The sequence below is a fragment of the Phocoena sinus genome, chromosome 14 (genome assembly GCF_008692025.1).
Source record: "Phocoena sinus isolate mPhoSin1 chromosome 14, mPhoSin1.pri, whole genome shotgun sequence".
Taxonomy (NCBI): Eukaryota; Metazoa; Chordata; class Mammalia; order Artiodactyla; family Phocoenidae; genus Phocoena; species Phocoena sinus.
This window is the reverse complement of record NC_045776.1, coordinates 75,132,517-75,158,757: the sequence shown is the minus strand read 5'-3', so window position 1 is coordinate 75,158,757 and position 26,241 is coordinate 75,132,517. Positions and strand designations below refer to the sequence as shown.

Sequence of the window (26,241 nt, the reverse complement as noted above, 5' to 3'; positions counted from 1 at the left end):
CCTCGTGGGCTGAATCTCGGGGGTTGGAGGAGCCAGGGCAGTACATCTAAACCAGCCCTCCGTCTCCAGCCGGGACCAACCTCAGTGTCCCTCCCAGTCTGGAGACGTGCTTTCACGACCCTCGGTGAAGGTCTCGCTCCGTGGTTCGCCCTGCAGAAATTTACCGAGCACGCTGTGTCCTGAGCTCTGTGCCAAGGGTAGCCAGGATAGAGGCCTCCCTCCGAGGTTCAAGTCGAGCCAGGGAGCCCGGCACACAAGCAGGCATTAACGGGGCAGGTGTTCTTAAGGAGGCTGGGGGCGCAGGGCACACAGAGGGCACCTGGCTGCAGTCTGCCCGAAGGGAACCTTTCCGAGGCTGAGAGGGATGTTACGAAGGCCCAGGGATGGAACACATAGAGGCTGAAAGGAAAAGTAAGGAGGAACTTGACCTGCATACCAACCTTGGCCTCAGTTTTCCTATCCTTGAAATGGGAGAATGATGTCTGTTCTCATGAGTAGGTTGAGGTCAAGTGCTTAGTGTTCTCTGGAACCCAGGACATCTCTAATCCGTGGTATGAAGGCCCTTGGATGGCAAGGGAGGAACACAGGCAACAGAAGCAGGATTCGGAGAGAAGCAAAGGGCTGGGAACAGCTAAATTTCCACTTCCTCCATTGCAGCGCCCGGCACTCCGCGGAACCCCGGGCACCCCGAGACGACCGCAGCCCTAGAGCTGAGGTTCGGGAAGTCTCTGTCTGGGGGGAAGGTGGTGTGGGTTTCGGTGGAGTCTAGTGTAGACACAGAGACCTGGGAGGAAGCTGCTAGAGGAGAGCAGGCCAGAGAGGCCGGGGCTGTGCCTGGAACCTTCCCCTGCACTGGCCCAAAAGCCCCAAAGCCCTGGGGCTGTGTCTCCCCGTCACCCTCCCCGAGTCTCACATATAACAGGCTCTTTGCATGAAGCACCACTACTCGGAATTATCCAAGGCCAATTTTAGCCAGGAATCACTGGCTTCCTGCCTGCGATATTTTGGGGCCACCACATTCCAACCACTAGGGCTGGAAACACAACCTGATTTCCTATTAACCTGAGGGGACTAGAACCGGGAAGGGTAATTCTGCTATTTTTGGAGATTCACACATTGTGCTCTAACCTCAAATACAAAAGAGCTTTTGTACCCTGCTTACCATTCTCCCTGCTCTTTAGCGTGATAATGGGAAGTGGAGGGCATACATCATAATAATAACAACAGCCAACATTTAGGTGAGAATTACCACGTGCCAGGCAGTGTGGCGTCAGACTTAATAGTTCATTGAATCTGCGCATCCATTCTTTGCTGCTGCCTCTCATTTTACACGTGGGGAATCTCAAGCTCAGAGAGGTTAAGCAGCTTGCCTGAGATCACACAGCTTGTAAGGGATGAAGCAGGGATTTGAACCATAGTAGCCCAGGTCCAGAGCCCCCAGTCTTAGTTGCCGTGCCCCCTCACCTCTTAGAGTGAAAAGCCCTTCCAAAGAGGAGATGAGAATTTGCAAGGGGTGATGTCAGAGAGAGGCTGGGAGAGGGAATTTTTAGCAACTCCTATAATGAACAGAGACCGCCCCAGGCTTTGTGTGCCACAGGAACGGAGAGAGGGTTTCCAAGGGTAAGAAAGAAACATATGACAGCTGGAGTTGGGGCGTCTCGCCTGGACTCACCTGCCAGGCTCCAGTACCCCCTTGTTCTGACTCTGACTTAGTTCCTACCAGATGCCACCTCTTGGCCGCCCCCATTGGACCGTGTCCCCGGAACCGCAGCTCCTCAGGGACCCTGGCACCAGGATGGAGTACCCACCATGCCAGACTCCCGACCAGTTTCACTCCCCGCTCTTAAAACCCCAGCTCCCCCAGTCAGGCTGTCTCTGCCTCACCAGCTGAGAGTGCGTGCGTTTTAAAGCTCTGAATGGGCCATTCCGGCTTGGAGTCCAGATGCATATTTATATCCGCATGGAAAAAAAAATGCAGAGGCTCTGCTGGCAGTCAGAAAGAGTTTTTTAAATTAACGTTTAAAAAAAAGACAAAGAAAAGAAAAAGTTTCCTGCACCTGGCCCTTCTCAGAAAAGCACGAAGGAGAACAAAAGCATTTCTTTAATTTGGGCCCATGTCTAATTTTTAAAAGACGCATGTCCCACCCACCTCACACCGGTGCTTTTCAGATGCAGCTGTCTATCAGATACCTACTCTCTGCCACCCTCGGGGCTGATGGTCTCACAGTTAGCCCCATTTTACAGGTGAGGAAACTGAAGCTCATGTGGGGGCAGTTGGCTTACCCAAGGCCACTGTTGCCTTCCTAGGCTGCTGTAAGAGACTGGCTGGCTTAAAACAACAGAAATGTCTTCTCTCACAGTTCTAGAGGCCGAAAGTCCAAGATCAGCTTGTCAGCAGTATTGGTTCTTCTCAGGGAAAATCTATTCCATGCCTCTCCCCTAGCTTCCGGTGACAGCCTGCATTCCCTGCTGTGGGTATCACCCCAGCCTCCTTTGTCACGTGCATTCACCCTGTGTCTTCACATGGCCATCTCTTGTAAGGACACCAGTCACACTAGATCAGGGGCCCATCGTACTCCAGGATGTCCTCGTCTTAATTTAGCTGCACCTGCAAAGACCCTGTTTGCAGATAAGGTCACAACCTGGGGTGCCAGGTTAGGATTTCCACACCTCTTCTTTTGGGGGACCCAGTCCAACCTCTAACAGTCACAGTGCAGATGAGGCCAGAGAGGGACTGGTTCTAATCCAGATCCCTGGTTATACACTGCCTCTTCACAGCATCAAAGAAGCAAGAGGGACAAACCCCATGGCGCCTCTTCTCATAGCAGGTGGCGCTGCCTGCAACCCAGAAGCAGAGACCAAGACGCCACCACTGGCCACTGCTGCTCCCTGGTGCTGACAGCGCCTGGGAGCCCGCGCCTTCAACCTAGCACTAACCCGAGGCCTCTGTGCCGAGAGAAATTGCAAATGTCTGTGGTGGCAACACCATCTTCACAAGAAGTAGCATCTATTGAGCACTTACTGTGCGCCCCCAGAGTGTTCTGGGCACTTTGCATGTTAACTCTTTGTCTTCTTCTATAGAACCCTAGAGGACAGTGCCGTTAATATTCCCATTTTACAGATGAGGAAACTGAGGCCAGGGAGATTCATTTAACTTGCCCAAGGCCTTGAAGCTAGGAAGTGCAGGACCTGCCCTGCCCAGGCAGGGTGGCCTCAGAGCCCAAGCTCCTGGCTACCAAGTGCAGTGGCCTCTGTGTACCTCAGGGGTGTTTTGGGACGAGCCCCAGCACAGAGCCAATTTAGCTCTAGACCTGGTGATGTTTAAGAGGGAACTCACCGGTGCCATATGAATCCATTTGTAGGAAGTGTCCAGGATAGGTAAATCCACAGAGACAGTAGACTAGCGCCTGCAGGGGGGACAGGGTGGATAGGGAGTGGCTGCAAATGGGTAGAGGGTTTCTTCTGCAGTGATGATGATGAAAATGTTCTAAAATAGGTATGGTGGTGGTCACACCGCTCTGTGAATAGACTAAAAGCCATTGAATTGTAGACGGGTGACTTCTATGATAGTGACTTGTATGTATGGTGAGTTATATCCTAATAAAGCTGTTACGAAACAAAAGTCAAAAAGAGGGAAGTAGGCAGAGTGCGGGGAGAGGTCAGGAAGAGCGAAGGGCGGGAGACAAGAGCGTGCGCAGGTCCCAGGCCGCTGAGCCCGGGGCGGAAGCCAGTGGCTGGGGGACCACGGCCGTGCGGTGGGAGGCCAGCAGAGAGAGATGGGGGCCAGAATCCCCAGGACCCGCGGAGGACGGTGCCGCCCAGTGACAGTGAAGGGCCCCTGTGGTTGTCATCGAGGGGCCGGATAGGCTCGGCTTCCTCAGAGGCACTGCCCCTGGCAGCCGGGTGGGAAGCCAGACGCCTAACGGGGTCGCCGTCCCCAGATGGGATGGAACACGGGAGGGAAGCCAGCTGCCTGGCCCAGGCACCAGTCACAGCCCAGAGAGTGGATGTATTGAGCGCACGGCCACTTGCAGCACTGTCCCTGGGCACGTAACCCACTAATGGAATAGAAGTGCCCATTAGCTCCCTACACCCGCCCCAGGAAGCAGGTGTCGCGGGGCCAGAGCTGGCCTTTAGGTTTGTGGTGCTGGCGGGTAGGAGACCAGGCTGTAGCGTCTGCCGGTGGGTCTTTGCTCACACGCTGTGTTTCGTTGCAGAGGGCCTTCAACGCCCTGTGTCACAGCACCCACTTGTACGGCCGGAGGCTGGTGCTGGAGTGGGCCGACTCCGAGGTGAGCCTGCAGACCCTGCGGCGGAAGACGGCCGAGCACTTCCACGGTAAGAGAACTGCCGTCTGCCGGCCGGGCTGCGGGGGCCAGGTTCCTGGACCTCCCTCCATCTCCTTTACATCTACCCTTCGCCATCCATACACTTCTCCGTGCCAGTGGGAGGTGCTGACCCGAGTGGGTGGCATTGGTGGCCTCCACACCCTTTTGGTTTCCCAGTCAAGTCAGGTCATTGGGAGACCTGGCAGGATATCGGGGAGAGGAACAGCCTGGGTGAGGGTGGTTACCCCCTCGCCCCCCTCACTTCCTGCTTGGTTGCTGCCGGCTGGCTGTCATTGCCCCCAGAGGCCACAGCTCACATCCAGTGGCTCTCTGCACCCAGCACTCTCCATCCAGGGTCCAGTGGCTGACCCAGGGACCACCTGCCCCGATTTCCCTGTGCCTGCTACCTATTTACTGGACCCTCCTCAGTTATCCAGTTTGAGCGCCTTCCGCTTCCTGCCCAGGCCCCAATGGTCACAGGACCCAGCTCCACCTCTTATACACCTTGGTGGCATCACACAGCCTCGCCAGTAATGCAGTCCATCCCCAGAAGATACTTAGCCCCTGCCATGTCCCAGTGTGAGGAGTGCAACGGTGACCTCGGGGGGCTTTGGGTCCAGGTGGAAGGGGCTAGGTCCAGAAAGGCCTCACCGCAGAGGTGACGTTTGTGCCCACAGGAGGGTTGCCCAGGGTTGGCATGAGCGTGACACATCGAGAAACAGGGTGGCCAGTGTGGCTGGAGAGGGCAGCCAGAGGCCTCACACGGGCCTCGCCTTCTCTAGCACATTGTCTAGAAACAGCATGGAAGCCCTTTGACTCTAGCTCCACCTGCCAAACCCTTCAGAACACACCCCCGTGCCCCCCCAGTGACCTTTCCTGCCTAATCCTTCCCCACCACACCTCCCGTGGAGGTCACTGTCTCCAAACGCCAGGCAGGACTCTGTGTCTTTGCATATGCCGTTCCCTGTGCTCAGAATGCCTTGCCTCTCAGTTTTGTTTTTCTCTTTTTTTCCAACCTGGCAAGTGCCTGTCCAGCCTTTAAGGCCCAGCTCAAATGACACCTCCTCCAAGAAGCCTTCCCTTTCCCCACCCTCCACCCCCAGGTATCAGTAATGGCTCCGTCCTCTGCTCTCCCACCTGTGTTCCTAAACCTCCTTGCCATGTTGTCATGTATTTCTTTTTTTTAATTTTATTTATTTATTTGGTTGCACCAGGTCTTAGTTGTGGCAGGCGGGCTCCTTAGTTGCGGCATGCGCGTGGGATCTAGTTCCCTGACCAGAGATCGAACCTGGGCCCCCTGTATTGGGAGCGTGGAGTCTGAACCACTGCTCCACCAGGGAAGTCCCCGTCCTGTATTTCTTTAACGATTCTTCTTGCTGGACTGGCGCCTCCCCCAGGGTGGAGAGCGTGCCGTCGTGTGCCGTCATGTCACCTCTGTCACTGATTGGTTCATCTCTGGGCCCCCATGCCAGCCTGGGCCAGTCCGAGGCTGAGGAATACATAAGCAAAGGCAAACGAGAAAGCAGAGCCATCAGGGCTAAGTACACAGTCGCAAGCACACAACTCAATAAGTCCCCAAATCCTGCCGTGCAGGAGGAGAGCCTATCCTTATCGACAGCCATTGACCGGCCTAAATGCACCCATCAGCAAATGTTTGTGTAAGGGACTCTCCCGTCCCCCTGCCCCCCACCCACCCACCCCGCGGGGGAGTGGGACTCAGCAGTCCTGCCCTGCATTGGAGAGTAGCCCCTTCAATAAACTGAGCTCCAGAGACGGCATTTACTGCCTTACCCCAGCAGAAAGCCTCGGCTGTCTCCCCCTATCAGCTGCAGGCCGAGGCCCAGACAGGGGCAGATACAATAATAATATCAGGAAAGACAGCAGGTTGTTTGCATACATCTTCCCATTAATGCCCCAACAGCCCCGTGAGGTGGGCCTGACTAGCCCCGTTTTGCGGATGACAGAACTGAGACCAACCGAGCATTAAAGGGACTCGTGAAAGCTACTGTTTATTAAAGGCTTCCTCTGTGCCGGGCCGTCCTCTGTATGTGACACGCGTTGTCTCTTTCATCCTCACGGCAGCCCTTCCAGCCCTGGGCACGGCTGTCTACATTTAACAGACAGAGAAAGAGGTTCAGCCGTGTGCCCAAGACATGAGAAAGCCTGGAAAGTGCACAGCTGACATTTGAACTCTAGGCCAGCTCTAGAGCCCTCCACCCCGCCGTGCCACAACCCCACGCATGGCATTATAGTAGCAGATGCCACTTGTAAAAGCCTTGGGCCTCCGTTAGATCTAGGGTGTGTGTGTTTACCGCATGGCTTCCTTCCTCCTGAATCATCCAGACCCTGAGCCCAGAATGTACAGGGTCCCTTCCAGAAATGGAGGAGATGAATACCAAATCGTAGTGAGAAACATAGGTGGCGCTTTAGAATTGACACCCTGCAATGTGCGTGTTACCTTGTCCCCATTTACAGATGAGAAAACCGAGGTGCAGAGGTGAGAAAAGGCCCCACCAAGGCCAGCGCTGGGTGTCAGAGCCCAGCCATGTGTTTGCACTTTTTTTTTTTTTTTTTTTTTTTTTGCGGTACGCAGGCTTCTCACTGTTGTGGCCTCTCCCGTTGCGGAGCACAGACTCCGGACGCACAGGCTCAGCGGTGAGCCTGCCATGGCTCACGGGCCCAGCCGCTCCGCGGCATGTGGCATCTTCCCGGACCGGGGCACGAACCCGTGTCCCCTGCATCGGCAGGCGGACTCCCAACCACTGTGCCACCAGGGAAGCCCCTGCACTTCTTTTGAGTCCCCTTGAGGGGAGACATTCCCCCCCCTCCCCCAGGTTCTGGAAGGGGCCCCCGGCTCTGAGCTAACCAAGTGCGCAGAAAGGGAGCCCTGAGAGACCCTCCCCGGCACCGCGGGTGGATGTCAGGGTCCCAGCAGGGAACAGAACTTACCCCAGGCCTGCCATGCAGAGGTGGGGGCAGGGGACAGAGGTGAAGGGGCAGCAGGAGGAAGTGATGCCCCTGGGAGAGCAGGGACCTTGGGGATGGCCAGCTGGTCCCCAGGTTTGGAGGGATGCAGCCAGTGCCAGGGCCCTGAACCAAAGCAGGGAGGGAGCCAGGCAAGATATGCCTGCATCCCACTCGCCCCCCTCTCTGCTCTGCTCTCCTCCCAGGTCTCGCGTTGGCCCACCCATCAGCCAGAGGGCCAGGCTCTCCAGTGACGGCTCCTTCCAGGGGATGGAGTAGGACAGGGGAGGGATTGGCAGCTCCAAACAGAATATCCAGCGTCTGTAGTGACCCACGAAGGTCAGGGCATAAGGCGGAGGTCGGGGGGTGTTTTCTGGGGGGCGGGACCAGCAGTGCCTGGCTTGGCGGGGATGTGTTCCGTCCAGAAGGGTCACTGGCAAACGTGGCCAAGTGTCAGAGCTCTAGCTGGCCTCACCTGTCTGGGGCGTGAAAAGGCAGCAAAGAGGTAGCCTGAAAGTTCGGGGCCCGAAGAGTCTGAAACAATTACCTATCATACAGCACTCTTCCCAAACCAATATATAAACCTTAGAAAACAAAAGGACGCTATCCAGAGCACAGCAAGATATGAGACAGGGATTTTTAACCCAGAATCCGTGAAACCTTGTCTTCATGGGCCCTAGTCTAGGGCTGGCCTCAGAGGGGCTGTGAACACCCAGAAACGTTATCATCTGGTACGTGTATGTACGTGTGTGTTTACTTCTCTGGCAAGAGGATCTTTGTTGTCATCAGATTTTCTATCAGGTCATGGTCCCCAAAAAGTTAGTTTTAGGAGGAAGAGCCTCCCAGCTGAGTGTCCCAGGACAAGTCACTGTGCCACTGGGGCTTCCGTTTCCCATTTTACAAATGGGGATACAAGGGCACTGCCTTATGGGGTACTGGTGAAGATGGTCAGGGCAATAACGAGCAGCACGAGCGGCCTTTTTTTTTTTTTTAAACCCACACAACACCCCTAGGAGGTAGATGCCCTTAATCACCCCATTTTACAGATGAAGGGACTGAGGCACACAGAGATGAAGTAGCTCACCCAGGATCACACAGGCAGTAAGTGGTAGAAGCAGGGATTGAACTCGGACAGTCTGGCTACAGCGTTCCATCCTTGGGATGACTGCGCCGTACATCCTTCCCAAGTAAGCAGGACACCGCGGGGGGAAACAGGGTAGACGAGTCGGCCGAGAACAGGTGCTCTGCAAATGTCAGCCCTCTTACCCACCCACCCCATTGTCTGCTTGATGTCTTTGGAAACGGGGTACCCACGGCAGCCCTCGATACTCAGAATAGGGCTGCTGGCCTCCTGCCCTCCTGACTGGACCCTTTTCCCCGCTCTGCCCCTTCCCTGTGGTGAAAAATACCCAGCTTGTTTGTGTTGAAATCCTCATTGTTCAGAGCATCCAGGCTCCTGGCAGACTCCGAGGGCAGGTGGGATCCATGCCCAGTTCCCTCCCCCGGCCCTGATCTGTGCCAGGAAGGCACTCAGAACTCAGGTGGAGGCCCCGAGCCCCATTTGCCCAGCCTGAGCACCGAGGCCACGACAAAGGGCTCCCTGGGGAAGGTGGGCCTACGGCAGGCGTCTTAACCATTGGGCGGGACCCAGCAGGAAGCTTGCTGGGGACACCGTGGCCTCTGAGCTGCCCTCGGGGACAGAGAGGGGGTGGCCAGAGAAATAGAGAAGAGCTTTGGCCCTACTGTGGCCGGTACAATCAGAGTTCACCTCTGCCTCTGAGCTCCAGCTCCCCTGGGGGAGGCTGTGGGGATGGGGTGCTGGTGGGCCGAGAGCTGCCCAGGCCCTGTGACCAGCCCTTCTCTCCTGCATTGGTCCCTGACAAGCCTAGGTCAAGCCACACAGCTCCATGTGCAGTTCAGGCCACGTAATACTAGTTACTATTATTATTACCATGACAACTTCCATCTGTTAAGCCTCACTCCACGCCAGGTACTATCTGTGGGGCTTTCACAGGTGTTAATCCTGCGGAATCCTGGGAGGTAAATACCGTCATTATCCAGACGAGTAAACTGAGGCACAGAGAGGGCAGATGATTTCTCCAGGGGCGCCCAGCTACCAGTGGCCGAGTCAGGAGTCAGACCTGGGCTTTTAGCCATCCTGCTGGCTTCATAAGAGCAGCTGTGCACCGCTACCCCTTAACATTCCACCCTAGTGTGTGTCCTCATGTCCGTTCTGTTACCTCAGGTGAGACACTCGGCCTCAGCTTTGTCATCTGTACAGCAGGACTAGGGTGCCTACCTCATCGGGGAATTGGGGGGCTTACAGGAGACGATGTCTCTAAAGCTCTCGGTGCACAGTGAGAAAGCAGCAAGTATTACTTATCCGCCCCTCCCCTGCAAGGCGCTAATGCTTCTTCCTTCTCTGGGCCACCGAGAACACTCCCTGTTTTCTTTGCATTCCGGTGGAGCCAGGCCGAGGGAGGATGCTTTCTGAGTGGAGGAATGAGACATAAAGAAGAACCACAGTTTTTAGAAGCCCGGACAATAAGGAACGTGTGAGAGAGAGAGGGAGGGAGGGAGAATGAATGAGAATGAATAGCCCGTCACCTGGGCAGTGCTCAGGACGGTACGTTTGCATCTGTAGATGCCACCTGTCCCCATGCCTGGCACGTGGTTAAGAATCCGCCTGCCAATGCAGGGGACACGGGTTCAAGCCCTGGTACAATTAGTACACAGTAACAGCAAGGGGGAGGAAGGGGATTCCTCGCTGGTAAAAGTGCGTGATGTCTTGCTTTCTGATGCAGTTGTGGGAACTAAACACACTCAGCACCCAGTCTGGAGGTCGCCACTTATCTAGGCTCCCTATCCGCGGCCAAAACTCTTTTCAAAGCCCCCCTCCCGGCACCCACTCCCCAAGCAGGAGGGTCTTCACTTCATCCACTGTCCCTGTATCATGGCGGTCCTTAGATATTCCCTTGCAAGTTGATGCTTACGAAATACCCATCAAATGAAAGAGCCGAGGGCAGCTCTTTGAAAGTTGTTCAAAAAGCTGCCCTGGATAGGCAAAGCCCTTGACCCCAGACAGCGGTGCTTGGGCCAAGGGAAGGGCAAGACGGCCCTCTTCCACAGAACCGCCCTCCCCTCTCTCTCCCCTGTCCTCTCCCTGCCTTCCTTCCCGGCCCCGGAATCAGCCGTCTCAGCTGCACCTCGGCAGCCCCCAGCAGGTGAAGTGCTGTACTTCAGTGCCTCGGTGCGGGCGGGTGAAAAGAGAGAGCGCAGAGGGAAGAAAGAGGAAAGTCGGCCACTGGCTGTGTCCTTTTCTTCCCGAGCGTGTTACAAACCAGCAGGGTCGCGGCATCGCGGCATCGAGAAGCTTTCAGGGCCCCGGCAGGCCGCAGTACCTGCGAGCGCCGCTGTCAGAATATAATGGTACGGAAGCAATCCGCCTGCACAGCCCTCTGTTTTCCAGCGGGCACAGCCAGGGAGGCCTGGGCGAACAGGCTTTTATTGGGCCGGGAGTGTGGCTCTGCTTCCCGGCATTGTCTTATTCCAGCTGGGAGGACTGATGGGCTGTGGTTAGCGGCTGCACCTTTCACCTCCGGAGCTGGGAGCGCAGACATGACCGGCATGGCAAGTGGCTGGCAGCGCCGCCGTCGCCCGCCTGCCCGCCCGCCCCCACCCTCGGCCAAACCAGGCCAGGCTGGGATGCGAGATCTGCCATCTTCAGGCCCAGACGATGGGCGCCTGTCCCATCGGTCACTGGCCTCCAGCAAGGTGGCCCTCCTAGCCAGGAAGGAGGGAGCCCGACTCCTGGGGCCCTTGCCCCGTCGGCCTGGCCCCCAGCCCCCCGTGATTCAGATCTCAGCCAAAGTGTCAGAGATTCTACTTTTCCCCGAAAGTTCCCTTGTGGCACCGCGTACCTCATCTCCCTTGAACTTTGTGTTCGCGTGTGTGGGGGTTTCACCTCCCTACTCCCCGAGAGGCTTTATCCTCCAGGGGACAAGGCCCTCTCCATGTCCACTGCCTTGGCCCTGCATCTAGCACAGAGTAGGTGCTCAGTAACAATCGGTGGGGTGAATAAATGAACAGAGATAAAAGTCCTGATCGTCAGAAGGGCCCGTTCTAATAGAGCGTCAGATATGTATTGGGCACTGCAAGAGGGGCCCTGCATGGTGTGCAGCCAGGTGGCGCTAACCTTGACCCTCGAAACACCACTAGTCTGGAAGAGGCAGTTGTGTGCCTTCTTTTTAAAGGTGAAGTCAGGAGAAAAAGAAAACAGGAGAGAGCTCGGTCGAGGACATACTGCGTGCAGGGGACATTGCCAGGTGGTTTCATGCACTCATTTTAGCCTTGCAGCTCCTTAGAGGAGGTGCTCTTCCCATTTTTCTAAGGTGCAAACTGAGCCCCAGAGGGGTCTAGTAACTTGCCTGAGGGCACACAGCTTTGCACACTATGGAACAGCTCACCGTATTTAGCCACTCCCTAGATCCCCAGCAGTTCCTAAATTTCAAATTATCCCCGCTTCTATTGGATCTGGGCTCCACAGTCCAGGTAGGGCCGTGGTTACAAACTACAGCCCCACAGCCAGATTCAGCCTGCAGCCTTTTGTAAATAAAGCTTTTGAGGGGAACACGGCCATGCCCGTTTTTCACGTAGCGTCTCTAGCTGTGTCTTCGCACTGTGAGGACAGAGTTGAGTAGTTGTGACAGAGACAGTGTGGCCTGCAAAGCCCTAAAATATTTACTATCTCCCCTTTTACAGAAAAAGTTTACAGCCCCTAGGGCTTGTGAGATGGCTGCCCTTCTTTTGTCTAAAGCCACGGGTGACTAATTCCTCCCACATAACCCCCCTTTCTCAGAGAACGTACAATTCTAGAGGCATCATAACCCCACCCGCATCCTCCCAGCTAGAGTCCTCTGCTTAAAAATCCCCAGCTCGGGCTTCCCTGGTGGCGCAGTGGTTAAGAATCCGCCTGCCAATGCAGGGGACACGGGTTCAAGCCCTGGTCCGGGACGATCCCACATGCCGCGGAGCAAGTAGGCCCTTGTGCCACAACTACTGAGCCTGCGCTCTAGAGCCCGCGAGCCACAACTACTGAGCCCGCGTGCCACAACTACTGGAGCCCACGCGCCTAGAGCCCGTGCTCCACAGCAAGAGAAGCCACCACAACGAGAAGCCCATGCACCGCAACAAAGAGTAGCCCCCGCTCGCCGCAACTAGAGAAAGCCCATGTGCAGCAACGAAGACCCAATGCAGCCAAAAATAAATAAATACATTTATTTAAAAAAAAGAATCCCCAGCTCTTCCTGGAACAGAAGCCGCAGTGCCTTGCTTCCCACTTCATTTGTTCACTCACTCAGTTCTCCAGTGATCATCTAGTTATCCAGCCTTACTCAGTACTGAGGACAAAGCAGCAAGCAAAAGAGAAGGTGCCTGCCTTCATGGAGCTAGTATTTGAGTGGGAGAGATGAATGATTTAAAAAAAAAAAAAAAAAAAAAACGGTAATAATGAGAAAGTTACGATGATCGCAAGCCCTGTGGAGGAAATGCAAAAAGATAATATCATACACTCAGGGGTGTGAAGAGGGAGGAGAGATTCCAAATGTGGTGGTTGGAAAAAGCCTTTCCGAGGAGTTAGTGTTTTTGTGTGATTCAAAGAAGCTAGCCAGCCCAGAATCTGGGAGGAAATCATTCCAAGCAGCGGAGCCGCAGGTGCAAAGGCCCTGGGGCAGAAGCATGCTCGTGGCAGGCCATTGTGACTAGAGAATGAGTCCAGGGTGGAGAGTGGTTGGAAACAAAGCTGCAGAGGCCAGAAGGGCTCCCTGGTGGGGTCTTGTGGGGTGGGGCGGGGAGCCTGGCGTTTATTCAAGATACAGTGGGAAATCCCTCGAAGATTTAGAAAGAGGAGTGCCATGGCCTGGTTTACACTCCATCCCTCATCCTCGCTGCTGCATGGGGCATGCATTGTAGAGGAGTAAGAATATGGAATAGGAGTCCCACTGTGGTCGTCCCAGCAAGCCACGGCGGTAGTCTGAGCAGCGACAGAGACAGGAAGGGTGGAAAGAAGCCAGTGGATTGAGCATATGTGGTAAAAGTAGAGCTGGCCAGACTTCTGGGAGGCAGGAGGGAAATTAAGGCCAGTACAGAGACTTTTGCTCAGAGCGAGCCACTCACAGGATGGTGGTGCTGCGTGATGATGAGGCTCTGGAAGCTGGGAAGAGTGGGTGGGGGTGGGAGCGATCCGGCCGCATGGGGTTTGAGACACCTATTAGGACTCCCCATGGGATGTCACGCAGATAGATCTATGAGTTGGGAGCTCAGGAGTCAAGTCTGGGCTGAGATATAAATTTGGAAGTCATCAGCATACAGATGATATTTAAAGCCTGCAACAGTTCACCAACCACCCCCACCCCCGCCCATAACTTAATCATTCACAGGACGGCACACTTTCAAAAGACTGGGGACCAGGAGAGCCCATGATCCCCATGCCAGCCCTTGCAAATATGCCTCACTGATCATGGCCCTGAAAACATAATCATCGGGCTTTAAAAATCACACTCAGGAAAGTTCAAGCAAGTATGTGAAGTCACAGAGATTATTATTCAAAATATCCCTCTGCCATGGATCTTTCCAGCAACCTGGAGACAGAAGGTTCCTATAGGCTCCCCTCGCCTCGTTTTTATTCCTCCATTTGGGTGCCTCAAATTCCCTCCGTAAGGCTTTGCCGTGGCAGCCCTTCCTCCAGAGCTGTCAGAGGCTCCAGCAGAAGACAGGTGAGGGAGGGCTGTCCCAGATTGCCACAAAGGGTCCTGACAGAGGAAAGGTCACTATGGGCACCCGGGGCCACCCAGGAGGTGTTGCACCCCTGCCCCCTTGGAAGCGGGTGCCCGCCCCTGTCCAGGGTGCTGAATCTGTTTTTCCTTCTGCTCTCAGCCCTGTCGGTGGGCAGCAGCAGGAGAGGGGTTGAAACTGGCCGGGAGACCCACTCTTTGTCACATGCCCCAGGCCACCCCAGCTGATGCAGGCAGAATCGAGAGAAGAAAAATCAAGAAGCCGGAGTCAAGGTGGCTCCTCGGTGGCAGCTGCTAGCAATGGTGCAAACGGCTGAGCTGTGGCCCGGGAGCCAGGTTCAGAGAGCCAAATGCTTCTCCCTGCAGAGGTGCTAGGGAGGCTGGGGGGGCCTGGAGCAAGGTGGAGCAGGTGTCCTTGTCCTCCAGGTCACCCCCTCCCACTCCTCCCTCCTTCCACCCCCCACTCCCCGAACCTCTTTGAGTGGTGTTTTGGAAATATTTCCAAGCGCTTCGGCGATATCCTGCACACTCTCTCCCCCTTCCCCCGGGAGCGGCTGTCCGTGCGGGGAAGGTACTCGCCCCCAATCCTGCTAAATTGTTATTGACTTGTGTTCTCTGCGTTCTGCAAACATTTCACTCGGCTGTCGCCAGTGAGGCCAGGAATCCCTGCTAGGGCTAACGGGGAAACCAGCTGTGCCGGGCCATTTCTCCTGCTCTTCCTCATTGATCATGGAATTAAACTGACAGAAGGAGAATTTCAGAGCAACTTGGGAGGGGAAGGAGCTGGGCCCGGATTGGATGAGGGTTCGGGGACCTGGGGACCAGAGTGCTGGAAATAGGGTCAGGAGGAGGGTGGACTTGCCTCCAGGGTTGTGGCTGGTGACAGAGGGTGGCCGGGTTTGTTTCTGAACTGTAGGCTGGCCCAGGCCTGAGAAACCCAAGGAAAACACACAGGCGAGGAGGTTGTTATTACTGCTTCATGACCACAAGTGAAACTAGTGGGGTTCTATAGACGGAGAGTAGAGAGAAAGTAAACCAGAGGCTGCACTGGTGAGCTGTCGGCTGAGATCACAGATCTTTATTTTGCCTAGAAGATAAGGGGGAGAAAAAGTGTTTTGTTTTTGTTTTAATTAATTGTTCCTATTTTGCTATCAGAGGATTTGACCTGAAAGTCAAGATTCTGGCCTCTCTTGAAAAATCAGGTCTGACCACCCTAGGTCCTACATTCACATAGAGTAGCTGGGGTCGAGTTACATGGGCTTTTTTTTCTTCTTCTTCTTCTTTTGCCGCAGTCCGCAGCCCTCCCTATGGTCACCCACCCAGACCATTTTACTCCATCACATTCGCACTTACAGATCTTAGTGTAGACAGCATCCCACCTTGGCCCCTCGAGACGATGTTACTGATTCTTTCTTTTTAGCCTCTACTCCCAACCCAGGGCCTTTGCCAAGAGGAAAGGGACAGGTAGTTAATGTCGACCAAGCCCCTAGAAATGGGGAGGTCCCTCCGGGCCCGAGACAGGAGAGTGGGGCGGGGAGCGGTGGGAGGCGCCTTCCAGCCTCTCCTGGTTTCTTTTTCTTTTGTCCTCTGCAATGAGTCACCTTCTCCTGGACACTCCCCTGCCTCCCCGGCCCGCACAGGCCGCTCCAGCATCTGTAACTAATGCAGACGCATGCAGCACCAAGCCCCAGAGCCCCCAGGCTTAGTGGCCCCACGGCCCTACTGGGGCTGAACCCACAATAATCCAGGCCGGGCACCTTCAGCAGCCCTGGTGGATGGAGAGCCGCCAGCCCGGCTGCCTGGAACTCCTGTGTGCCCTGGATGCCCAGAGCACAGAGCAAGATGAACCCGCCGGGCTGCACCGGGGCTTCCCGCTTCCCAGGAGCCAGAGTCCTTAGCACTGTGATTCATAACGGCTGTAGTCACAGCTGTCTCAATAGCCAATGTCCACCCCAGGCCATTTGCATCAGAACCTCTGGGGGTAGGGTCCAGGTATCTGAGGTTTCCCAGACGATTCTATCAGGCCGTGGGTTGGGAACCAGTAGCTTCTTGAAAAAATGGCTGATGCAAGCACTGGGCCGCTGCCACGCGGCCTGAGTCTGTTTCAGGCCTTCCCTGTTGAGAAGCTCCTTCTGAGGAGTCTGGGCTGGCGTCCCCCCTGCAGGGCGGGCAGCTGAGCCACGGGACCACAGGCATCGCCGTGGGGTGATGGGAAGAGCCTGGGACCACCTGATCTGTGCTCAAGGCCCCATTCAGCGGAGTCTTCCCCAAGCCCTAGAACAGCTGCTTACACATCTGGAAGATGGGGCAGTAATATCATCTGGCTTGTGGGAGACCTGTGAGTCCACACCCAGCCCATGCCTGGAGCCCAAAGAAGCTGGGCTCAAGGCCTGAGGATGCTGGGTTCTCTGCCTTCATGTACGGTCGGCCCCGGCTCAGCCTGCTAGGTTCCCAGTTGCCTGAGCACCGCCCGCTCTCTGGGTGTCCTTGGACGACACCTGCGTTGTTACTTTTAACATGACTCAACACCTCTGTGTGCATCCAAGCCTTATCTGTTGACTCTTCTTGTGGCGGGCACTACTGCCACACCCTTTCTACAGAGAGCAACTCGATCAGATGGCCTGGGACCAGTGAGTGACAGAGCTCAGAGCCCAGCTCTGCCTGCCCTGGGACCCCAGCATGGCCTCTGTGGCTGCTGGCTCAGTTTCTCCTTTGGCGGCAGTATCCCTGGCACCAGGCCTGGCACATAGTATATATTCAATGACTGTTTGCTGTGAATGACTGAGGGCTGGAACCCTCAAGGCCTGAGATCAGGAGAGCAGGCACTGTCCCCAGTTAACAAACAGGAACACCGAGGAATGGAGTTAAGAGGCTCCCTTAAATCCTTGAGGCGGCAGAGGTGGGCCTGGGGCCCAGTCTCCCGTCTGCCAGCCCCGAGCAGGGGCTTTCGGATCACGCCTGGTTCTTGGGGGACCAGCTATGTTCTGCAAAGGCACATCCATGAAACAGCCTCCTGGTACCGAGAAAGGGCCACTCGTTTGGTCTTAGGAGCCAGGCTGATCCTCTCTAAAGAGTGCCCTTTATTCTGTGATCATCTAGTGTGTGCCTGCTGTAAACAGAGCCCTGGGAGGCAGACCCATCGGGGTATCTGAGGGTTTTGCCCGTGGGGGCTGCCAGCCTGGAGCCTGGGAGGCAGGGGGACCCAGGAGCAGGCAGCCTCACACGCCAGGCCAGCCCTCAGGGTGCCGGCCCCTCGCAAGACCCACATCCTGTGTCCCCAGCACCATAATGTCCCCAAGGGTGGGGACTGCAGGTTGCTTGTGCCCCCCGATGGCCTGGGGCAGCAGGCCACTGAGTCCGAAGGCTGTGGTGCCTCGTCCCAGCCTGGAATCCCGCCCTCCACTCTCAACCCTAGCCTTCCTCTCCTCCCCTCGAGGGACAGACCGGAGAAAGGGGCACACCTGCTCCCCCTCCCCCCTCCCCCCCAGCCTGTTGGAGTCGCCTCAGGTACGGTTTTAACAGGGGAAACCTGCTACACGGGCCTGCACTTTACAGTTTGCCAAGGCCCCGCCTGCCCTTTGTCTCGGGGAGTAGCAAGCTTGGGACCTCCAGGAACAGGCAGAAAACACCCAAATAAACGAGACCTCCCATCTCCAGGGGCAACTGGTGCACACCCCATCGGTTATCCTTAGGTGGGGACATGGGCCCAGTGTGGCCAGATAGCCAGTTTCAAGAGAAACTAGAAATGGAGATTCTTGTGTAGCCTCTCTTGTGTTTACATCTTAGTAACTAAGGGTTTTTTTTAACGTTCCGTGATGTCAGCAAATCCAGATGCCCTTCAGTGGGCCTGCCGGATGAGGCCCTGCTTCATTCCAATTGGTCACCTATAGACAATGGTGTCTTAGTTTGGGTTCCCTGGAAGCAGCCCCTGACCAGCTAGGAGGGGAGCCAGTTTGGGGGATGCAGTGAGCAGCCCCACCATACAGGCCACAGGGACCCCTGAGAGCCGTGTGGCACCTGCCCCAGAACTGTCCCCTGGAGTCGAGGGAGTTGGGACATTTCTCCAGGGGGCTTAAATCTCTAACACTTCCAGCCTACCCTGTGCCAGGGCCACGTGTGCCACTGTGGCCAGAGAAAGCTCCTGGCCCTCCAGGCGGGGAGCTATGAATACGCCCCAGAGTTGTCCGCTAACGCCGTACGTGACCGTCAGGAGGGGGGCACCCACCGCGGCCGCTGCATCTGTCAAGGGCCGGTACTGCCATGCCCATTTTATGGAGGAGGGAAGTGACCTGCCCACGCGCTCTCAGTAACAGTACCCATTAAGGACAGTAAGGGCGTCACCTTTCCCCCGCGGCTCCTGCGTGCCGGGCGCTGTTGTAAAGGCCTTCATCTGTGCCCTTCTAACGCCCTTTGGGACCCCAGGAGCTGGGTGCTCTTCAGTAACTGCCGAGACTGAGCACAGAGAGGGGAGGCCTCGGCCCCAGGTGACTCAGCCGGGGGGGCGGCAGGCTTGCCTCCGGTCCGGGCAGCCTGGCTACAGCCGGCAACGCCATCAACTCTGAGCCCGGCCGCCCCGGCCGGTCACAGCTGCTTCCTCTCAGGGTTCCTTTCAGGATCCCCTCCTCCCCGACCAGCCCTGAAGCTTTGCCCTGTCCTCCCAACAGCCCCCTGCCCGCCTGCCCGCCTGCCTGCCCGTGCCTTGTGCACAGGGCGCCGGCGCCAGCCAGGGACGGGAGAGAGATGCGGGCTGGCGTTCTGTCAAGGAATTAATTGAAAAATAAAATCATTAGATGGGAACTCCAGAAATGCAAAATGGTGGCTACAGAGTGGGGAGGGGGATGGGGGCAGGACTGGGGGGTTGCTGGGGGACGGCTGAGCTTTTTGTCAAGTTAATTTCTTGGGTGTTGATGTTTGGTGACATTCACTTGTTGTTTATCTCCGGGTGCAGCTGTGATACTGAAAGAGAACGCACAGCTTGTTTCGTTTATTTATTTTACACCTTTCTCCGGTTCTGCATTATGTTTGTTCGGTGAAAACCCACTGAGGCTTTTGATGTCGGGGAGATGGGATTTCAGCAGCTGTTCCTGGCAAGCAGGGCGCTCCGTGTGCGGATGGGGCCTGTGGGGGTGGTGGTTGCTGGGTGTTGTCTGGTGGGGACTCGGGGCCCGATGTGTCCTCTGTGGGGCGCGGCGGTGCTGGGGGCCCCTGCCTGAGCCAGATACACCAGGCCCCAGGGTACCAAGCCCTTGGGGCGCCAGGCTCCGTGAGTGAACTCACTGATCCTTGCCGCTGCCCCGGGAGGTCACGTCTCCACCCCCAATGTACAGACAGGCAGCCGAGACCCCGAGAGTACAAGTGACCTGCTCAAGGTCACCGAGCATTAAGTGGCAGAGCTGGGACCTCAGACTGTCTGACTTCCGGGGGTCATGGAGTCAGCTGGTCGCTAACGACTTGCCTGCCTCTCACCCCACAGCCGTCAGTGGAGACCCTGTGCCTCTGGTTTCCAGCTGGAGGAGGGGGAACCGTACCAGCTTTGGCCTTGACCAGCCAAATCACTTCATTCACTTACTGGACAACTATTTACTGCTCACCTACTGTGTACCAACCTTGCTGTGACAGCCCCTGCCCTGCTGGCACTCCCCAGCCTGATGGCGGAGGGACACATTAAATCAACACCTCTGTCATGAGCAGCAGTAACAAAGATGGTCTCAGCACCGTCATGGAGCCTGGCCAGGTGCTGGCATTGCTCTTTTCTCTCCTCAGTGCTCACCACAGCCCCAGGAGGTAGGCATTCCTAGTGGCCCCATAGTACAGATGAGGAAACTGAGGCCCAGAAGGGCTAGGTCTGCTGCTCACAGCCTCACAGCCAGTCCGTGCCTGGGCTGTGGGGTCAGCGCCCGCCGTGCCTGAGCACAGTTAGAGTGGGTGCTGGGGACAAGTCAGGGGGCTCTGAAGGGCTTCTGCAGGAAGAAGGAGCCCTCACCTCCCGGGGAGTCAGGACGGCAGCAGAAGGCAGCCACAGAGAAGGGAGGGGTGGCGGAACAGCCCCGTCCCCCCACGTTATACATGAGGGGTTGAATCCCGGACGGGGCACATGCCCTGCCCAAGGTCACCCAGCTCGGGAATGGTCAAAGCCAGACGCAGTGGCCACACGCCCTGTCACCACAGGGTCCTGCGTGATCTTGGCCCTGCCCCCGGGCAGGGCCCCTCGGGAGATGCCACAGAGCACAACACAGAGCATGCGTGGGTTGCAAACTAGACCGTCTGAGGTGGAATCCAGGGCCTGCCACGTGTTAGCTGGGGGCGGGGGGGCGCCTCCGGTGTGTATGCTTCTCTGCACCTCCGTTTTCCCACCCATGAAATGGGGGTGATGACAGCAGCCTCCGGAGGGTTTATGAAACTAAGGTGAGACACCACTTGTTAAGTGCCCGTCCCGTGTGTTTCCTCTTCCAGCTATGTCGCCCTCCCTCTGGGCCTCAGTTTCCCCAGTCGTGGTGCCTCTCTTCCCGCCACTCCATTTGTTTGTTTGCTGTCCCGACAACTGCAGTTTTACTTTTTAAAAGTTACCCACGTTGGTGCCCCTTTTTATTCCTTCACTCAGTCACTCATCCATTTTTATGTTCAACAAATGATGACAGAGCACCTGCTGTGTGCTGAGCCCTGGGACGGTCTCTCGCAGTCTGGCTCACAGTGTGGTGGGGCCAGGCCAGTGCAGCACTCGGGATGTTCCGGTGACAGAGAGGCCCTCGGAGCTGGCCAGGCCCCTGGTGACCCTGGGCCGTGCTTCTCTGAAAGGTCCCCGAGGTGGGCTGGTGCCCGAGGGGTGCCCTGTGCTGGCCACTGGGGGCACCCGGAGTTCACACCCCAGTCACCGCCTGCGCAGTGCTCCTGGGCCAACTGGGTAAGAGCCACCCGTGTGCCTGGCACCTGCCCCCTTGCCAGTCTCAGAGTCATGTTCAATCCGTGGGAAAGAACAAAAATTCTGCCAAAGTGAAAGCGGTAGCTGCCACCATCGTGGCTACTGCTCCACTGGCCGCCCCCTCGGGCCCCAGGCCAGCCCAGGAGAGCAGGGACCAGCCGTCCCAGGAGCTCAAACCTATCCCCATCGTTAGCCTCTGGGCGGGGGTGGGGGTGGGGGGCGTCGGTGACAGGCCCGCAGGTCCTATTTTGCCGCCCTTCTGTTTCCCAGCTCCTACTACCTGCCCAAAGGTCCAAGTTCCAGAGACCGTTGCGCACTTCTGGCAATTACTTGGAAACCCAGAGGGGGCGGCGGGGGCGAAGGAAGCAGGTGTCTGCCCCAGCCACTCCTGTCCCCCTCCCTCCTCGTGACTAACAACATGGTGATGATGGCCTGAGGCTCCGGCCGGGCGGGCCTCCCACCCCTTCCTCACCCTCCCCGAGGGGCCAGCCCCTCCGCGTCCCCCCTTTCTGCCCCATTCGCTCATCCCCTCGTTCAACAGCTGCTCACAGGCACCCACTAGGTGCCAGGCAGTGCACTAAGGCAGGGGACACGGCCGTGAACAGGATAGCTCTGTCCCCAAACGAAGAAGCGCCCGCCGGGTGGTGAGAAGTGCTATGGAGCGAGGTGGGGTTGGAGAGCGGGGACCTGTAGACAGCGGCCAGGGGAGTCCTCTCTGAGGAGGGGACGTGGGAGCAGGGGTCTCCGGGTGGGAGGGCCCGGCCCAGGCAGTGCCTCGAGATGACCACGGAGAGCTCCCGGAGCGGAGCAGGAGAGCCTGTCCTGGAAGGATCCCTCGGGCTACTGTTGCCGGGGGGGGGGGGGAATAGGTGGCCCTGAGGGTGAGGGTGGAAGCAGAGTCCGCTGAGAAGGTGCGAGGGCTCAGGTCAGGCAGTTAGCCGCGGAGAAGAGGAGAAGGGTCAGCGTCCGGGTCAGGTTCTTAGGAATGAGATGAAGAAATAGCCTCAAAGAGGTCAAGTCACTTGTCCAAGACCACCTGGAAGAGACCCAAGATGCTGCATCTCAAGGGCGAGCGTTGGGCTGGGCTCTGGGGAGACCCGCTGCCTGCAGGAGCCCCAGACCCAGTGGGGAGATGGCAGCTAAGGATCGCAGTGACAATTTGTCCCACCCGGAGGACTTCACAGAGGAGGTGTTGTTTGAACCAGGGAAGGAGAGGCTATTGGGACAGCATCCAACAGCTGCCTCAAAACAAGCCCAGCGTTATGTGGGGGTGAGGCTGGCCATGAATGACTGGTTAGACAGCAGAGGGACTGACAGAGTCAATCTAAGCCCAGAGCCTTCCCCCTCCCCCCTCCACCCTTTGTCTCCCTGGCAGTCTCTGGGCAGCACCTGAGACTTCTATGAAAAGAGGAAAGACGGTGGGCTTTGGTGTGTCTTGGGTCCTGGTTTCACCACTTCCTGGCTGAGTGACCTTAGACTTACCTGTCTTTGCTTCAGTGCTCTCACCTGTGAGAGGTAATAATAATACCTCCCCATGGGATTGTTGAGAAGATAAGAGCCATAGCACAGAGCAGATAATCAATAGTGTTTGGCACCCTGGGGACATATATTTTGCCGAGCCCACCATGCCCTTTCACACTGTGCATGTACCTCCCCTTCCCCATCTCCTCACAGAGAACTCCTCTGCATTCTTCAAAGCCCAGGTCAAATAGCCCCTCTTCTCTAAAGCCATCTCTAATTGTTTTTCCCTCCATGCCTCATCTGGAGTCCTTGAGCATCTAGTCACCCAGCATTTACTAAACACCTACTGTATGCCAGCCACCTACTATACCATTAAGAGTCTGCGACTCCGAGAGAACAGGGACTTGTTTCCCAGCCCCTGCCCTCACTTGACTTGGCCTCTCTGGAGGTTCTGGCTCCCCGTACATCAGGCAGAGGTTCGCTAACCTCTGACCTGCCGGGAAAGGCCTTCCTCCCTTCTTTCCTCTGTGGGTGGAAGATGGGCAGGGGTGGCCGACAGGGCTGGGAGAGAGGCTGCCCCCTGGTGAAGTAGAGACTAAGCCTCCGTGTTTCTCTGTCTCCCGCTCTGTGCTCTCTTCCCCTTTCTCATATCTCCTTTGATGCTCCTTCCCCCCCTTCTTGTCTTTGCTTATTTCTTCTGTCTCATCTCCCCCCCTACCCCGGGTCTGTACCTGCTCTCCTACCTCCCACCCCTTCCCTCTGTGCCTTCCTGAATCCCCTTCCCCCGCTGCCTGTTTGCTCTCCCCTTCCCTCTCCCTCTCTGTCGTCTCTCTCTTCCTGACTCCCAACCCTCTCGGCTGTTCTTTTCTCCTCTCTTGCCATCTGGGCTCCCGCAGAACCCCCGAAGAAAAAGCGGTCTGTGGTGTTGGACGAGATCCTGGAGCAGCTGGAAGACAGTGAGGACGGCGGTGACGAGCAGACCCTTCAGCCGTGAGCTGGCGCCGAGGGTGCGTGGCTCCAGAGCCCTGGGGACCGGGCACAGCCGCTCCGGCTCTGCACCCCCTACCACGGGGGCCAGGCGGGCCGCACCACCCGGTGGGGCAGCAGCAGCAGGCAGCCCCGCCCTCCACTGGTCCAAGGTCGGAGGGGACGATGGCCTCAGCCCACTGCCCGGGCATCCCGGGCCCCAGGCACTGACTGCGCCTGCTCTCTGCCCGGCACTGCAGGGCCAGAGAACGGGCGCAGGATGCCACCGCGCCGGGCAGTCCCTCGTGGCAGCACGAGGATCTGGAAGTGGCAGAAACCACCGAGCCCTGCGTCCAGCCCAGCCATTGGTGGTCCCCGCACAAGTTCCCCCTCTTGCTTCTCCTCCCAGCAACCCTGAGATGCAGACAGGGCCCCACCATGCTGGCGCGAAGGCCGGGTTGCAGAGGGACTTCAGGGCTTGCACCGGGGTGCGCAGCTACATGGGCGCGAGGACCCTCGGGCCCCACTGCCCACGAGCCCGGAACACTCACCAGGCTGAAGGCAGCTCTCTGGAGTTGGGCGCTTTGGGCATGAAGCCCCGCTCCACCCAGCACAGACTGGGGACCCTGCCAAGTCAGCTCACCTCCCAGGGCCCAGCCTCCTCACTAACTGGTTCCCACCTCAGAGGGCTTTAGCGAGAAAGAAATGTAATAATCGTGAAGAACGCCAGGAACAGTGCTGAGTGTGTAAGGCGGGCTCCAGAAGCTTCTGTTCTCGCTCCCCCTCCAGGGCTGCTAAGCTGGAGTTCCTGCCTCCGTCTCTCCAAGGGACCGCTCACAGCCTGGGATGTGGCCTCTGTCCTGCCCCCTCCTCGCCACTTGGGACCATGGGCCCTGGTTCAGTCACCAGAGCGTCTTCCATCCGCGCTGACCACGGGGCCACTCACGAAGCACCAAGCTCCCAACCCAGACACTGGCTCATTGGTTGAGCCCGGCTGTATCGCTAATGGCAGACGCCCTCTACTCACAGGCTGGGGACCCTGTGAAATGCAAACAGGTCCCTAGCCCTGGCAAGCAGTGTCCCAAGGCTCATCCCAGGCCTGGGGTGCCCACATCTACTCCCGCCTGGAGGTTCACACCCAGCACACACCAGGAGGCAGATGGTAGAGAGGAAAGAGCTATAACCCGTCTGCCCTGGGTCTGAGCCCCAGCTGTGTGACTTTGGACCGGCGAGGTCCCCTCTGACCCTCAGCTTCTCTTTCTATAAAATGGGGGTGACCTTGTACCTACCTCAGAGACGGTGCTCGGACTACATCAGCCAATCCAAGTAAAGCCCAGAGCAAGCGCTCGTCAGCGTTTTTGTTTCCTTCTTCATTTGGGCAGCTGGGGGCCCCCGAGTGAGAGCCCAGGGGTCTTCTGACTTGCTGTGTAAAATTTGGTCTGTGTATTTTTCTGGGAGGAGGTTTCAGTCCACACCAAGCAGTTTTCGGAGTGGCCTGGAATCCAAGCAAGACCACACAGCGCTGACAGTCCTGCGAGGCTGGGCGTGTCCCCAGTTCCCTGGGGGGCAGGTGCTTCCTAATCCATCCTAGGTTATCCCTGGGACATAATGGAAGCAAAAGACACAGACCCGGAGTGGCTCATTCCCTGCTTTTATAGTGAGGTGTCTCCGACATCAGACCATAGAGCCTCCGTGGGGTCCCTCAGGTGACCAGGCTCCCAAGTTTCCGTGGGTCCCAGGGATGACAGGGCTGGGGTCCACCCCCTCCCTCCCCACTGCTTGTCCCATTAAGGGCCATGTGGATTCTTCTGGTTAAAGAAGATTGCAGACCCGTGGGCCTGGCACGGGAAGAGGCGACATTGGCACCGACTTCACTGAAGGTACTAGAATGTCCCCAGATCGGAATTCACCACCTCCTGGTGTTGCCATGCCAGCTCGGGCTCTGCATTCAGACCATTCTGGGTTCCTGGTAACGTCCACCACTCGCCAGCCTTGTGAGCGTGGGCCAGTGACTTAACCTTCGATTCCTCAGTCTTCTCATCTTTAAAATGGGATGGTGCTAACAGCACCTCCATATACCAGGGGTATTGTGAGGCCCAGAGAGCTTCAGGCACCTGCAGGAGGTGAATCTGACCCCAGGGCCTCAGGTCTTTCTTGACCTTCATGCTTTACTGTCTTCCCTGTGTCCAAAAGGAAAAGCAAGCAAGCCCCGGCCCAAGTCCAGAGAAAGCTCAGGACCAGCAGAGGAGCGAGGGGGTCGTGAAGCCGATGGCCTGAGGGAGCAGCAGGCGGGAAAGCCACCAGCCACGCAGCCAGCTGCACGCAGGGAGACTGTGGCCCCTTCCCTCCTGCCTGCCCGTCCCAGCCTGGCGTCTGTACCCCCACCCCTGGGGGCTTACTGTCTGGGGGGGAAGGGCACCCCCGTAAGCAAATAGAAGCAGTCACTTCAACCCCCCTAGAGATCCCGGGGGGGGGGTACCCCGTCACCCCACCTTCGTGCCACACCTGGCCCTCACCAACGCCCATAGCAGACTCCACGCTGCCCCAGGAGCACTGCATTCTCCACATGCAGCCGTGAGCTGGATCATGGGGAATGTAGTTTAAAACCCTTCGGCCCTGCCCCCACGTGCACACCTGGAGTACAGCCACACTCCACCACGACGAGCAAGAAGGCCCTGCCTCCCCTGCCCCTGCCCCTCACTTACTGCTCGCCGGCCTTTACAGCCCAGTCCCACCCCAGGGCCTTTGCACTTGCTCTTTGCTCTGCCTGGGACACCCTTCCCCCGCTTTCTTCCTGTTTCGTTCCCCCACC

The 26,241-nt window shown here is 57.2% G+C and overlaps 1 protein-coding gene across 1 annotated transcript in view; it reads left to right on the top strand.

Moving 5' to 3' along the window:
- The window catches only part of RBM19 (RNA binding motif protein 19), a 121,991-nt gene extending 97,215 nt beyond the window's left edge, over window positions 1-24,776 (top strand). Inside the window, exons 24-25 of the mRNA XM_032654072.1 lie at window positions 4,218-4,338; window positions 23,360-24,776. Coding sequence (XP_032509963.1) covers window positions 4,218-4,338; window positions 23,360-23,457 — 219 coding nt within the window. The 3' untranslated portion in view covers window positions 23,458-24,776. The remainder of the gene's footprint in view (window positions 1-4,217; window positions 4,339-23,359) is intronic.
- Window positions 24,777-26,241: the final 1,465 nt, after the last annotated feature.